This window comes from Lytechinus variegatus, chromosome 12, assembly GCF_018143015.1.
Source record: "Lytechinus variegatus isolate NC3 chromosome 12, Lvar_3.0, whole genome shotgun sequence".
Lineage (NCBI taxonomy): Eukaryota > Metazoa > Echinodermata > Echinoidea > Temnopleuroida > Toxopneustidae > Lytechinus > Lytechinus variegatus.
The window spans coordinates 1,151,510-1,168,309 of NC_054751.1; the positions used below are offsets into that span (position 1 = coordinate 1,151,510).

A 16,800-nucleotide genomic window follows, 5' to 3' on the forward strand; every position below is an offset into this window, starting at 1 on the left:
GCCCGACGCTTGACCCAAATCCCGTGCTTATTTGCTAATTTCTCAGCAATTACACAATTTCTTCCAGACTCCTTTGGCACATGTTTTTTTTTATACAAACAGACACTTTGGTGGTCATTTCATTGGATTCTGTACGAACTCATTTCGAAATCGTCACCACAACTGGCATTTACATGTAATGTACCTTTAAGTAATGATGCCCTTTATCAATGGCTATGGGACGCCCAAAAAGTGGGCACCACCTTCCCTTGCCCCTTTGAATTCTTAATTCGAGCCATGTCAATAAAGTACAAACAAACTCCATACATTCTAATGATATATCCCTGGATAATATTTGATGAAGGATCTGAGGGCCCAGATCCCCTGGACAAGATTCCCTCGACAGTTTATCAGTCACAGGGGGAGTTGTCCTCCTAGACCTGGGGGGTGTTTCACAAAGATTTTAAGCATGACTTGAGTCGCACTTAAATGCCGACGTGTAAATGATATGCAACGCGCGATCTCATTGATAGATAAGCATTAGTGCGCATCCTCATAACATGATCTGACCAATGCGGTCAAGCCTTTCATATCGTACGCAACTCGGTATTTCAGTGCGACTGTAAGTCATACATCTTTGTGAAACACCCTCCAGTTCTCTAAGAGCCATCTTCTCATAAAAAAAAACAAGAACAAGAATTCCATACATTAAACTACCAAACAAAAGCTTAGTCTCCAGGCACAGACTCATACTTGACATTTTGAACAATAACAGGTCTTGAGTGAAGACTAGACTCCAAACACTCCGTCTGTGCCAAATAAAGGCCACCACACACCTTACGACCCGACTGGACTGCGACTGGCTTGCGACTGAGTGAGGGGATTTGAATAGCAAGGTAGTCATAAGCCTCGACACCGCACACCTTGTGATCCAATCTGCGACTCACGCATGTGCTTTTTGCTTTTTGCCATGTAGCAACTGAGAAAGTGCGCTTACAATTGTGAAACTCTGCTGTCTGATTGGCTGGAAGTTGGATTGAGCTTGCGATTCCGTCATAAGGATTCGACACGTCAAATCCTTACGATTTTCCTTACGATTGTGACGTCACACCTCCCCTCACTCAGTCGCGAACCAGTCGCGAATGTGGTGGCCTTTAGACTTGGTAGAACCAGCCACAGTACATAGTGAATCTAGTCTCAATAATTCAGACTCTGCATTATGCACTAGATGCAAATTGCAAAAAACAAGGGTCTGTGCAAGCAGACAAAAGCTTGAGGTTGCTTCTTTTATTCAGACTTAGAAATAACCTTACACAACAAATGTCAGATTTTAAAGAGAATCTTGTGACCTGGGCCCTGTAACAGCATAAGGCTATTAAAGCAATTGATCATTGGGCTTACATGTATTTTTACGACTGATCAATACACAATGGTCAATGCAATTGGTACTAGAAATCAGCCCAAGATCGATCCCTACGCTCCATGTTACAGGGTTAAACTTACCATCCCCTTCTCTCTAGAAATAACCTTACACAACAAATGTCAGATTTTAAAGAGAATCTTGTGACTTGGGCCCTGTAACATAAGGCTATTAAAGCGATTGATCGTTGGGCTTACATGTATTTTTACGACTGATCAATACACAATGGTCAATGCAATTGGTACTAGAAATCAGCCCCAAGATCGATCCCTACGCTCCATGTTACAGGGTTTAACTTACCATCCCCTTCTCTCTAGAAATAACATTACACAACAAATGTGAGATTTTATAAAGAATCTTGTGACCTGGGCCCTGTAACATGTAGCTTAGCAATTGATCGTGGAGCTTATTCTTATGACTGATCAATACACAATGGTCAATGCAATCGGTACTAGAAATCGGCCACAAGATCGATCCCTACGCTTCATGTTCATACAGGGTTCTGTTGAATATAAACTTACCATCCTCTCCTCTCTGCCAAGCCTCTCCATAGGTTATCCGTTCTAACTTTGTGTTCGATGAGTTTCTTCCATAGCATGCCGTCTGATATTACACGTTTCCATTCCTTACACACTCCCTCGGCAGCACACAATGACTTTGAGTCCAGATAAGATAAGATCTTCTCAGCAACATGATCTAGGCCTTTCTCTGTATTAAAGTAGAAATATATTGAAAATCGTAAAAATGGAGAATCATATATCACAATAAAGGAGAAAATAAGGAGAACACGATGGTGTACATCATTTATCATGGAGACCGATGAAACTCAGTTAATTGATAGTTTAAAGTTCTCTCTCTGAATGCTTCAAACACGCAGAATTACGTCCGCGAAATTGGGGATTTTTTATGACGTCACTGTCTGTACGAGAGGCGTGATTGGCTCTCCCACGTGAAGCTCCACTTGCATGCAAAACCTGTTGCAAGGGTACATTTTCTCCACATTGTCACTGAATACTTCGATCCCGAAATGAAAGAAAACCCAGAATTTTATCTAGATTTGGATTTTCAAATTGATGATTTTGAGATGAAGAGAATGATGATGAAGTGAACAACACAGTGACGTAGTTGGAGGTAAATTGGGGGAATTACGCCGATGATGATGATGAAAATTCAACTTGCAACACGATCACAGAAGTCATGTACATGCCGATTCGCTACCAATTCATGCTGCTGGAAGTGCTAGCTACACCGCGCGGGCCAAATTGAATTCATGCTGAACATGAATAACCACATCCAGACAGAGTCTATCATAAGAAGGAAAATAATGATATAACTGTACTTACAAACAAGTGAATAATCCGAACCTGAAGGCAAATCAACTCAACGAATAGTAGCAGACGATATGGCATAATATGCACTGACGATAAACGTCATGTGGCTGGGATAGATTTCACTCGTTCTGTTAGATGTAACTTTTATCTCATTAATTTGACAAAATTACGAAACTCGGGGAATTATTTATCTATGTAAAAATATAGTAACATCTCTTATCATTTTTTGAATTACGATAAAACCTGTTTTGAAGGAAAACGTTGAGGTAAATTAAAATTAGATGTAAAAGATCATCCCATCATGCGTAGCATTATGTGATCGTAAACAAACCATCACAACAAAACATGCCGTATTTTTTGCTCGCCTTGGCTGAGACTGAGAGAATAGATCTATGCACGTGTCGCACAGCTCTCAATCAGCTAGCAAGGCGAGCAAGGAAGGAATACGTGCATGTTTGAGATGGTTTGTTTGCAATGACATACAAGCTACGCTTGTTGGGGGATGATCTTTTACATGTAATTTTAGTTTACCTCAACGTTTTCCTTCAAAACAGGTTTTATCGTAATACAAAAATAATAAGACATGTACTTTATTTTTATATATATAAATAATTCCCCGAGTTTCGTAATTTTGTCAAATTAATGAGTTACAAATTACATCTAACAGAACGAGTGACAATCTATCCCAGCCACATGAAGTTTATCGTCGGTGCATATCGTCTGCTGCTATTCGTTGAGTTGATTTGCCTTCAGGTTCGGATTATTCACTTGTTTGTAAGTACAGTTATATCATTATTTTCCTTCTTATGATAGACTCTGTCTGGATGTGGTTATTTTCATGGATTTAATTTGGCCCGCGAGGTGTAGCTAGCACTGTACTTGTAGCAGCAGCTGCATGAGTTGCTAGCGAATCGGCATGTACATGACTTGTGATCGTCAGGCAAGTTTAATTTTCATCATCATCATCATCGGCATAGTTCCCCCAATTTACCTCAAACTACGTCACTGTGTTGTTCACTTCATCATCATTCTCTTCATCTTTAAAATCATCAATTTGAAAATCCAAATCTAGATAAAATTCTGGATTTTCTTTCATTTCGTGATAGAAGTATTCAGTGACAGTGTGGAGAAAACGTACCCACGCAACAGGTTTTGCATGCAAGTGGAGCTTCACGTGGGAGAGCCAATCACGCCTCTCGTACAGACAGTGACGTCATCAAATTCCAGTCAATTCAGAGACCGATGCGAGGCATATTTCGGAGGGGCATTTTAGCGTTTTTTAATCGGCGATTTTCACCTTTTGTATTATTTTCGGTATTTTTGAATGACCCACTGATGATCCCCACATCATTACCTTTCCATTGATATATAATAAGACCACATTCATAATCAATATATTTCTCCTTTAAGAAAAACAACCCCATAAATTGTCAAATTTTATTCAACTGCAGTTTTTTGTATGATTTTCAGAAACATAGAATGCGTTGCTCAAAGATAAGATTACCAGGACAAATTTGATATCAAATGGGGTTCCAATAGGATTTGAGGTTCCTGTTTCACCAAGGAGTATGATTGATTCAATTAATCTCAATTATATGGAAATCCAGCAGCACCGTAATTCTTTGCTTTAATACCGGTATACATGTACGTAAAGCAAAGGATTTCAATTGCTTTAAACCAAGAAAGGTCATGTTGATGGACCAAAAAAATGATAATGTGCAAGAGTTTATGTTTATCAAAGGCCCAAGACATACATTATGTACATCTAGATGATGGTGATGTTGGCTTGCCATAGTTGAAATTGATTGGATTAGTCATACTCGTTTGTAAGACGGAGCTCTGATACTGAAGAACACTTTAATACAAGACTTCCATAGGGAATAATAGTATTAGTTTTCATTCTTCCATTTACATGTATACATTCCATAGATATTCACAAAATATGGGTGAATCTTTAAACTCTGCTCTCAGACAAAATTATTGTATTCTTTGATACACACAAGCTTTTCCTGGCATACATGGGGCGGACACATGTTTAGGTTGGCACATGTTTCCCTGATTCTGTTGTCTAGGCAAGTAGGCGTACATGTACTTGCCCTTGATAATACAACAGAATCTGAGATTATTAGCTTAGTGTAAGGTACATGTAATTACGGCCAAAATGAAATTTGATCATTTCATCACTATAAGCACTCTACAAGTGGTATAACAAGACTCTGAATCACATACATATATCATTTTCTTTTTGATAAAATAGAGGTTTTCTCCACGACACACCCTCTTCCTCATCACGACACAATGTACATGTACTTCATTCCAATATAGCTTTCTGGAGCGGCATGAGGAATTATCACATAGTAGTTGAAGATTTCAAGCCTTGTACTACTACATATGTACATACATAGCATTGTCCATAAAAGTACATGTATGGAGTCATGCAGATATTCATATCTCCATCATCATATATCCATTTTATTTTACAATCTTCATGTACACATGTACATGTACATTGTTATTTGTACAAGTACATGTAGGCCGGCATTAACGGTCATGAAAAGCAAACAAAAATACATGTACATACTGTATACACCTGTACTGTATGAATGAGACAATGATTAATCTACAGCAAATAATCAACAGAAGTTTTTCCCAGTTTCAAGACACAGTTTCGAGCTACGTGCGTACACAAGTCACAGACAAACAACCACACTCACCGAACTCAAACATACTGCCTTCCTGGATGGAAAAAAATACCCATTTCAAATTATGGGACGAGTCTTAAATTACAAACACGTCTCAAAGTATGCATTACTAAAACCCCTTTTATCTGGTCTGCCAGCCTGCCTTGCCTACCTGCCCTGGATATAAAGGGGTTGCTGAGAATTCTAAATACACAGCCATCATACGATGATGTACCAAACACAATAGGATGTCCCTGAATCTACCCAGCCATGACCCCTCGATGATGCAAATTGTCTTGAAATATTCATCAAGACGATATGAGATGCATCGTTGTAAGAGTGTTATTGTCACATCCTAACCTTCTTCGGGAACTTTATAGGAGAGAAGAGAAAATGGAAGAAAACTAGGGTGTGTTCCGATTATTTTCTTGAACTGGAATCACATATGTGTAATAAATTACATTATATGAGCCCAAGGTCCATGCTCAAAAGTTAAGAACACCATACCTGTACATGTACATACATGTATACATATTGTCAACGGATTATTTTCTAATTTTGAAAAATAATGTTCACAGACACAGAGACACTGCAAAAGTGGTTGGTTGACTGAACTGAGTGGACTCATGCATGAACCTAAACCCTATTATACCTGTATGTGTAAGTAAAAAAAAAAAACTTTGACACCTCACAAATCCCAAATTTTAGGAAAAAATATGTCATGAATGCATCATTTTTTATATATGGCTGGAAAGAGTATCTTCTCCCAAATAATTTGATACCATATTTATATGGTATCTTCATGCTTGAATAATATTTGCAGTGATGTAAATTTTGAGTGCGCCACTTGAAGTAAAGGCATGACTGCAATGAATGAACCCAGATGCCAATGATGTCAAAATCCTCCATGAGTTTTAATACATGGATTTGTTAAAATCTTTTTCAATAAAATTAACTTGAGAATTGATACCTTAATGTGTTTATTAAACAATTATCATGTAAATTTCTGAATAGGTGTTTTGAAATGGATTTTGATGTACGGTAACCCTTGTAGGATTATGACATCATTGGCATCTTGATTCATTATTGCAGTCATGCCTTTATAATTCGGCGCAAATCAAAATTTACCTCACTGCAAAAAATACAACCTGGTCATCCAAGCGTTAACACATACATGTACCAAATAAATATGGTACAGTATGAAATTAATTGGGAGAACGCACATGTATTCTTTCAGGCGGTATTGGTAATAACTGTGAGGCTGTTCTCACTACGTTCCTAAACGATCTTCCAAACCAGTTTGGAAAACCACCTCGCGATGTAGTTTTCAAGATCGCTTTGCCTCGTTAAACTGGTTTTACCGTAAGTGAGGACACAACCGTTCTTCGGGAAGCGATCTTCGCACATTTTGAGCGCGCTACTCAACAGGTGTAGAATGCCTATGCTGCGGTTTCGAACTTCGCGCGAAATGTCTCACCCCACTGAGAGCATTTCCATAGCAACAAGAGCGCTTTACGTGAAGTGATTTTGAAAACCACTTTCGTGTGATCAAGTGAGAATGCTAGCAAAGCGATCTTCCAAAGTGGTTTCCTGAATCGATTTCCAGTTAACTAGTTTTAGAAAGCGTAATGAGAACGGCCTCTACATGTATGTGTTTAGGACACTTTTTTTTCCTTAAATTGGGGATTTGTGAGGTGTCAAGTTTTTTGTTTTTACTCACAAGGTACAGGTGTACACATGTGTTTACTAAACCAAGAAAATAGGATCTAGGGAGAAAAAAACTTGCTTTACAAATTTATCAGTAGGCATATTAAAAATTCTTATGACATTTGAAATATGGAGCAAAATACAAATTAATACACTGGCTTTGACTTGCCTGGGAAACTTTTTTTCCCCCAGGTACATGTACAGGTACATTACATGCAGCTTCCTGATTTCACTCTTATCTTTCATCTACATGTATCTTCAATACAGATTTTTAAAAGTAATTATTCAATGACTGGTTTCAGGTGTGAGGGATGACACTTATCATATTGAACGACCTAGCCAAGTCCAGTGAGGAATGCAACAGGCTGAAAAAGAGTGTCATTTGATATTATTAATTTCAATTATGGGTGGCCTCTTTTTGAGTAAAATTGGATCAGGAAAATAGAAAAATATGAAGGAAATACTAATGGAGTAGATGTGTATATAAAGGGTGTGTTCAAAGTTGATTTGCATTAATTTTATATTCAAAGAGCAACATGAATCATGATTGAAAACTCCATTTCTAAACACAGAACACAATCAGCAGTGCACTGTTCAGTGTTGAAAATATAAAGCCGAATTATTGCCAACCATCTTTAAATTTCCTCCTTTCGTTAGCGCAGCTTTAGTGCACAGTTTGACCAATCACAAGAAAGGTAAATTCTTGCACCTGCTTGTGCGGGCTTTCACTGCGAGAGCAGAAGAAGTTCCAAAACTCTATTGTGTTCAATAATGTTGCAATTGTGATGCTGAAAGTCGAAAAATCTGGTCTGATCGCATTTACAAACACATCTTTTTTAATGTTTAAATTTTCCTTCAAATCATGATTTGAAAGATGTTTACATTTAGAACTGGGAATGGAGGACAATGAACAAATCCTTTGTTTCTCATTATAACCCCCGTTTAGTAATCACATTTTCAATCATGATTCATGTTGCCATTTAAATTTGGAAACCAACATTGAACACACCTTTAAACTGAAGTATCGATCAATGTTCTATTTCCGGGCTATAGTGGGCAAGTTACTGGTCGCGCGAAGCAGACTGACGGGCGAGGGCGAAGCTCGAGCGCCTATCATCACTGGTAAAGTCATCAATATGCATACATGTATGGTTATCATTATGTGTGACATACTTTTTATTATGCATCATTCATGAGATAACCCTTATATGGCAATCAAGTGTATTTTTTAAACAATCAAATATCATCGCAGTCTACGTCACGTTCAAGCCTCGTCGCCTATTGGTCCGTGTTCGCGAACAAGGTAAATAACCAGTGATGATAGGCGCTCGGGCTGCGCCCTCGCCCGTCAGTAGTTTGCCCACTAGCCCGACGCATATCGGATAGGCTAAATGTGTACAGATACATGCAAAATGGAGTGAACACCAAGGCTCCATAACACAAAGGTTTGCAATCGATCGCTAAATACCAATGACCGATCAAGATCATCGTTGCATGTGCACTCTGTTTAAAATACTGACCGAGAACCAATCAGTGCGGTTCTTTCATGCAATCCATCGCAAATCTTTGTGTTACAGAGCTCAGATCAAGAGTACTGGGTAAAAAAATTCTAGTTGTTATTGTTACAAATCTATTTTTCTTTCAATGTTTATGCAGTATATCATATACATTGACTTCTTGACTTCCCCAATATTCAGTTTCGTTATCAATTCTAAAAACAAACTGATAATGATCCTTGATTCTATTGTATTTATTTTTCTTTGAGGAACAAATACATGAAAATTATTCATTAGTAGTTTCTTCGAAGAACATGTACCAGACTTTGTACTTTATTTTCATACACATACATACATGTACATGACTTTGTGTGTATGAATATGTACATGTACTAAACCATATTGTAGTAGAAGTGCAAATGCGCAATATGATGCACACATGTAGACAATACATGCAATAGCACAAATGCATTGTCTCTGATCTATTTTTGTCCTTTCAAAGAGTCTGAATAATGCCAAGTTGTTTGTATTGAATTGCATGACACATCAATAGCAATCATGAACACAAGAGTTTTGTACTGTATGTGCAGTATTAACTCATGATTTAAATACTAAGAAAAAATGTTTACCTCTCCCCCCACCACACATATCATTGTTGAGTATCCCCCCCACACACACACACACACATACATGTACAACTGCAATGTTGGTATTGTTGATGGATGTACAATCCCCCCACACACAAATAAATGTATTGTGTACAGTATTGTTGTTGATGTACAAATGTAGCACCCCCCCTCTAACACACACACACACACATGTAAAACCTGTACAACTTTGGTAAGTACTGCAGCCTGTTGCATAAAACTTTTTACCTGAGAAAACTGGCAAAAACTGAAAACTATTAAGGTTAGGCTGATTTCTGCCATTGACTTTGACACAGGGCAAAAAAACTCGGGTAAAAAATACCTGAGTTTTCTCAGGTAAAAAGTTTTATGCAACAGGCCCCTGTTGTTGATGCAAAAAATGCATCCCCTCCCCCCAATATTGTTGGCATAGTTCAATTATCATGCCTGGGGTTTACATTTTATCTTTTTAGTTACATGTAATTAATTCAATCAAATTGAAAGAATACATTTAATATCTCCATCACAGAAGTAACCTCCCACATCTTCTTGAATAAGAGTTGAAAATACATGTAAACAATGGACGAGGAAGTGTAAGCATCATCACACATTCAAAGTCATTGTTAAGAGTATTGACGCCCTTCCCCCGAGTCCGAGAATAAATACCAGATTTCCTTGATTTGAGAATGTATTATCCGGAAAATACCAGCAAGTGTATGAAATCCTAATCCCTAATGACGTTTTAATAACATATTTCAATGAAAAGAGCTATAAAACAAAATATGAGATTCCTTTTCAATGCCATCCAATTCCAACTTGAGGATCCTCTAAAATCTTTCGGGGCCAAAATCAGCAAATATATGGTTGGGTCAATTTTTATTTTTGTCTCCTTGAATTCTGTCATCCAGTACATTGTACACGTACATGTACAATGTACATGGAGCAACAACTGCACAGTGTAATTATTAAACAAGGGGCCTGTTGCATTTAAAAAAAACTCTGACTTTTTTTCTGGTCAGAATTTTTCAATGTGTTATTGTCAATGGCATAATTTTGTTTGCCATAGTTTTTGTTTATTTGCCATATAGTTTTTGTTTATTTGCCAGAGTTTTTATAACAAAAGTTTTCTACAACAAGCCAAAATGAGTGCTATTTAAATAGCAGTATTAAATATATGGAAGGGGAGGGGGACTGCAACATTCATACTGCATACATCCATGTACTTGAACCAAGTATGAAGTTGATGTGTCGAACAGTTCTTTATTATTCGAGTATTACATTTTCAAATGAAAGCAGGGCTGAATGAAAGTGTATTTACAGTATTGCTCGGAATAAAGTTGACACATTACCGCGCTGTACCGCGTAAGTCGACGGGAGATCGGGTACCGCGCGATTACCACCAGCAAATTCCCATCGGCGGGAGTCTCCTGCCAAGAGAAATTACGGCGGTAATTACCACGAGATTTTTAAATAAAAATCTCGTGTATTACCGCGGTAATACCGCAGAAGGAGGGACGATCTTATGTTGATAATAAAATGTCACAATTTAGACAACTCACATGGTTCAAATTAGCCCTCCTGACTTGCCGCGATGTCTCTCTCGAAATTACAATACAGCAACTTATTGCCGTAAGATGCCGTCTCGATCTCCTCGAAACCCAAACAAAAATGTCATGGCTTGATGTTTAGCTTTGCGCCAGTGCACAATTTTAATGCACGCTCGTGTCATCGCCCTCAAATTGTCATCTTTCTGAACTTCTTTGAACGAAAGTCGGGTCGAGATGAGATCATGTACTTTCTGGGATAAGTTGTAAATAGTTACAAGAAAAAGGGAGCACCCAATAATGGAGGGACAGAGTCGAGCAAGAGGAGAGAGCGACAGATACGAGAGACGGGGAATGATCAAGAGAGAGGGAGAGAGAGCATTAGATAATGGATAGAGAGGGCGTGGGGGCGGGGTGGTTAGATTGAGCAAGAGACACCGAGGCTGGAAAAAACAGACCTATCGTCTATTTCCTTTAATTTCTTACATTCCTTTATCGTCATTCTCTCACTTGTTCGCAACTATAATTATTTAATTTTAATATTTTCAGTGCATTATTGCCCAACAATCCTCCTGCCGTTATTATGATATAAGGAATGATAAACTACTTTGTTTGTCCCACCACTCGATCAAGTCACAAAAACACAGCACGTACAAGGCATATTAAATGATTGCACCACGAATTGATTACTCATGCTTAATTATAATCAGTGTTGTTTTTCCCTTGTTTCCTCATATTCTATTTTTATCGTTTTTTATGTTGATATATTTCCATTTGACCCATGTCTCACTCATTAAATTTTTACTGAATCAATATCTCAGGTCACTTCTCCCTCGATCCCTATCTTTTTTTCCTCCATTCTTTAATCCTTTTGACTTTTTTGGTGTAATATTGCAAAGCTCTATATTCAATATTATCCGACGTTCAAGCTGGTGTTAATGGATGAACAAAGATAAAATATTTTTAAGTGTCAATTTATTGTCACCAGATCGTCATAATATGCATATATCTTCTTAAAGTTTAATTAATCTTTCATTGTTTGAATGATAGTTTTCAGAATTGTTTTTATATTCTCTCCTCTCACTGATTCACGTCACCTCTGTCATTGTCTGCTGTCATCTCTCTTGCTCGCAGTGGCGTACCTCAGATTTTCCAGCAAGGGGGAGGGCAAATTCGTCCGCCCAAAAAAATTGACAAGCAACCAAAAAAAAAGTCTACAAGAACAAATGAAGGATTTCGTATCAGGAAAAATTTTGGCCAGCCAAAAAGTCTTCAACCACAAATAAAGGATTTCGTATCAGAAAAAAATTTACAAGCAAAAAAAATAAAATTCAAGACCAAAGTAGCAGGCCATCTGTGTGTCGCTCGTCAGGGGGGGGGCACTCTCTCCCATCTGACCCCCCCCCCGCCGTAGGTACGCCAATGCTTGCTTATTATACCATGGTCACATTTGTTCCACGGCGGCCGTACGGCGAGTCGAAAACAGCCGTTTTATCCATTTTGATTCAAACCACCAATATGTAGTTGGACAAAAAAATGTTAAAACGGCTGTTTTCGACTCGCCGTACGGCCGCCGTGGAACAAATGTTACCATGGCATAATGGCTCGTGAGGTGCTGGTTTGCACAGCAAACCAGCCTGAAAGGTCGAGCGAAGCTTCTGCAGCCTCCGTAGACATAGTCTGCTATGCAGACTCGTTGAATCAGCTGAGGTACACACACTGCTGATGTGGGTCTACATTTTTAGACTAATGTTTGCTCGACTCACTTTTCCCTTGCCTTATCGTTCCTTAGATACATGTATTTAATTTGATATATAGATATTAGTTTGATTCGTATAATCACAATATTTATCTACCGTCTGTTACCAAGTATTGTTATCTTTGTCTTTTTTTGACTTAGATTTTGACTATATTTTCATGTATTATATGATGATTTATAGTTTTTATGTTTTCCTTTGGTCATTGATGAAAAACAATTTTATGCTGATCTTTTGTACCTGAATGTTCTAATAAACAAATAAAGGTGTATATTTGTCAATAAGTAAATATTTGGTCTTAACTAAGACCCAACGGTGGATCATATTATCCTGAAGGCACAAAGATGAACCACTGAAGTCAGACAATGAATTAAATTGTCCTGATTAACATCATGACAATTAACTGTAAGTATGAATGTCTTCAGTTAAGTTTTAGTGCCGGAATAAACATTTGCTTGTGCTTTGTGAAGGCTTGTTTGTGCTTATCCCTCACTCGGCGATATCTGCATTGCGACAACGACAGAGTAAGCCCGAGAGTAAGCATATATGGGTATACGATCAACGTTAGGCCTAATTTGGTAAAGTCTTTTGAAGAAGTGTACAAGGCTAGTACTAAGTAACTACATGTAGCTAGCTACAATCACTGTCAGTGTCACTACGTCAAACCACTAGTACGAGTTTAGCTAGCTACTGTACTACTAGTATACGGTACCGGTTACCGTACATTGTGAGCAGAGGCCGAGAAGACAGTGACAGTGCATAATATTCCGATTTTGTCTCTAAAATGGACGTCCATCATTAAAAAATACAATACCTGTATCATTTAACTGAAGAAAATGAGTTTAGGTTCAGTAACAATCACTGGGATAGCACAAAAGCACGAAATGCTTTCTATTTGGTGATTTTGTTGTAACTTAGTTCGAGCAATCTGATTTTCTTTCGAGCTCGCTGGTATGGTACGGTATCTGCAAAAGCGCTAACGAGTACTCGCACGAGATGGGTTTTTCTCTTAATTATGGTATGATTTAGGAGTAGACTGAATAGATTATGCCTAATATCACTGAGAAATACGACAAAAAAAGTTCTAAGAGGCATAGCGAGAGCTTTTAATATAAAGGATGGGAACAATTACTAAGGAAAATGTTTCTGAAATTGAAAATCCCATTTGAAATCGAAACAAACTTCGAGATAAAAAAAAGTGAATTTGAGCTGTAGAGGAACGGGGGGGGGGGGGGGGTAGCACCCTCCCCCTCTCCATCGAGAACCATTAAAACATTTATTGTGGTAAAATAACGGACATACGTAAGTGACCTGACCCTTGGTTATATGCAGAATTTTTTTTCGGGGGGGGGGGGAGATGCATAAAATAAAAAAAAATTGAAGTGAGAAAAGCGACCGAGCTTGTCATTGCGTGTTTCCGTTCTGTTAAGAATGTTCAGACTTTTCGTGGCATATATTACCTTCATTTGGGAGTGAAACACATTTTTTTTTCAACTTGTAAGATTTTACTGAATAAGCATACCCCCCCCCCCCGTTGAAAAAGTTGGATCCACCCCTAAACTTCAATAGTGATGCTGTGATTAAAATGATTGACGGAGCGAATGAGGGAAAACCAAGCAATAAAACAATGGAAACGAGTCAGGAAGTGGCAGTATACATAAATTAAATAAAGAAATATATCCAATGAAGTGACATTAAATTTCGCAGTACGTTTTTCATGAATGTGTAAGAATGAAAAAAATAAAATAAATCAATCAGCTAGAAATGTGGAAAGATAAACTTACCTTATTAATCTAATGCACAACATAGTTATAGTTTGAACATCGGGTATAGTCGAGGACGACCTGGCATCATCATGGGTGAGGGGTAGTTTGCAGGCACAGACCCTCATTGGAACAAGTGTGCCTCCACGCAAAGACTAGCACATACAAAACTTGCTGTTTCAATCCTGAGCGAGAGAGCCTTCAGTACACAAGGCATGAGTAGGCTGCACATTCAGACCCTTATTTCGAGTGAAGGGTTTGCCCAGCAGACTAGGTGAGGGGTGGGTTATTTCTATTTCTTCAATCATCAGTTCTTCTAATTTATCCATCATTTGATTTCATCAGTCAGTATCAACCTCTCTTGTAACCACACGTACACATACGCCTGCTATCTATATCTTAATTTCTCTTAATCTCTATTAAGACGATCCCTTTATTTTATTCCTCAATATCAATAGTTCCTGTCCTCTTCTATCGCTCTTAATTTTTGTTGAATATCTTGTCTATCCCCTATTTTATTCACTATCAATTATGATACTTCCAAAAGAACGGCACGATACCAAATTGAAGACAAAAATAAAGAATAGAACATAACATTTTAATAAACGAACATGTTCCGAGGTGTCGCACCTCATCCTCAGCCTGAAAATTATTAACAGAGTCATTGCTATTTATACTGTTAGGATGTCAATTATAAATTTCAAGAATGTAGTTACACAGGATTATAAGGTGTGAATTCAATTGTTCAATGGAATGCAGTAAAAAAAAAGTCTATGGATTCATCAGATAGGGGTGGGTTGAATTAAACGGATAACATTATTTGGAAATTGCACACCTGTTGGTTTAGTTGAGGTTGTTTCCATTTGATGAAAAGCCCTTCTTTTCTTTTTAGTTGAAAATCTGTTTGAGCAGTATCGAGAATTTTGAAACAATGGGTATTTCATTCTAACTAGCATTGGGGTGACGATTGCAAGTGTCTCCAGACATGGTAGACAGTGACTATGTGTAACTACATGTACATTCTTGAAATTTATACTTGACATCCTAACTGTATAAATACCTATGACTCTGTTAATAATTTTCAGGCTGAGGATGAGGTGCGACACCTCGAAACATGTATGTCCTATTCTTTATTTGTGTCTTCACTATCAATTGTTATTGTCTTGTATTCGTCTACCGTTCTTGTTCTATCTCTTTCAAGCATATAGGCCTATACCCTTAAGTATTTTATTTATTCAGATCATTCTTTCCTCTCTGATCTCGCCTTTTCTTCTCTTTAACTTCAATCGTTTCCATCAGTCACACATATATAATATGACGGTACAAGACTCTTACATTGTTTTGTTTCTTCAGCATCAATAAGATCAGGAATGATGTCCTCGTACATGTATATTAATTCCTCTTGAAACGTGGTTAAATTGAACAACCCTAGCTGTATGTGAACTTAACTGGGGTCAATTAATTACACCGTCTCGCGCATTTTGTGGACAATGAATAGAGGTGTGAAGATTATAGAACAGCTAACAATGAGAAGGCTGTAAGTTACACAATGATCTTTTGTGTAACTGTTTGAATAGAACATGTATTAAGCCAATTAAGTCAATCCCGTTATTTTATTCCTCTATATCAATAGGTCCTGCCCTCTTCTATCGCTCTTAATTTTTGTTGAATATCTTGTCTATGTCTATCCCCTATTTTATTCACTATCAATTATGATACTTCCAAAAGAACGGCACAATACCAAATTGAAGACAAAAATAAAGAATAGAACATAACATTTTAATAAACGGAACATAGTCATTGCTATCTATACAGTTAGGATTTCAAGTATGTAGTTACACAGGATTACAAGGTGTGAATTCAATTGTTAAATGGAATGCAGTAAAAAAAATACAAATTCTATGGATTCATCAGATAGGGGTGGGTTAAATTAAATGGATAACATTATTTGGAAATTGCACACCTGTTGGTTTAGTTGAGGTTGTTTCCATTTGATGAAAAGTCCTTCTTTTATTTTTAGTTGAAAATCTGTTTGAGCAGTATCGAGAATTTTGAAACAATGGGTATTGCATTCTAACTAGCATTGGGGTGACGATTGCAAGTGTCTCCAGACATGGTAGACAGTGACTGTGTGTAACTACATGTACATTCTTGAAATTTATACTTGACATCCTAACTGTATAAATACCAATGACTGTTAATAATTTTCAGGCTGAGGACGAGGTGCGACACCTCGAAACATGTATGTTCTATTCTTTATTTTTGTCTTCACTATCAATTGTTATTGTCTTTGTATTCGTCTACCGTTCTTGTTCAATCTCTTTCAAGCCTATAGGCTTGTACCTTTAAATTTAAGTATTTTATTTATTCAGATCATTCTTTCCTTTCTGATCTCGCCTTTTCTTCTGTTTAACTTCAATCGTTTCCATCAGACACACATATAAACCCCTCAAAAAAAGTTTTGCAACTCGTTTTGGGGGTGATATCTTTTTGGTT

At 37.6% G+C, this 16,800-nt stretch overlaps 1 protein-coding gene across 1 annotated transcript in view; it reads right to left on the reverse strand.

Moving 5' to 3' along the window:
* LOC121425389 (F-box/WD repeat-containing protein 11-like) overlaps nucleotides 1–16,800 on the reverse strand; it is a 49,396-nt gene that overhangs the window by 13,291 nt on the left and 19,305 nt on the right. Inside the window, exon 3 of the mRNA XM_041621428.1 lies at nucleotides 1,921–2,107. Coding sequence (XP_041477362.1) covers nucleotides 1,921–2,107 — 187 coding nt within the window. The remainder of the gene's footprint in view (nucleotides 1–1,920; nucleotides 2,108–16,800) is intronic.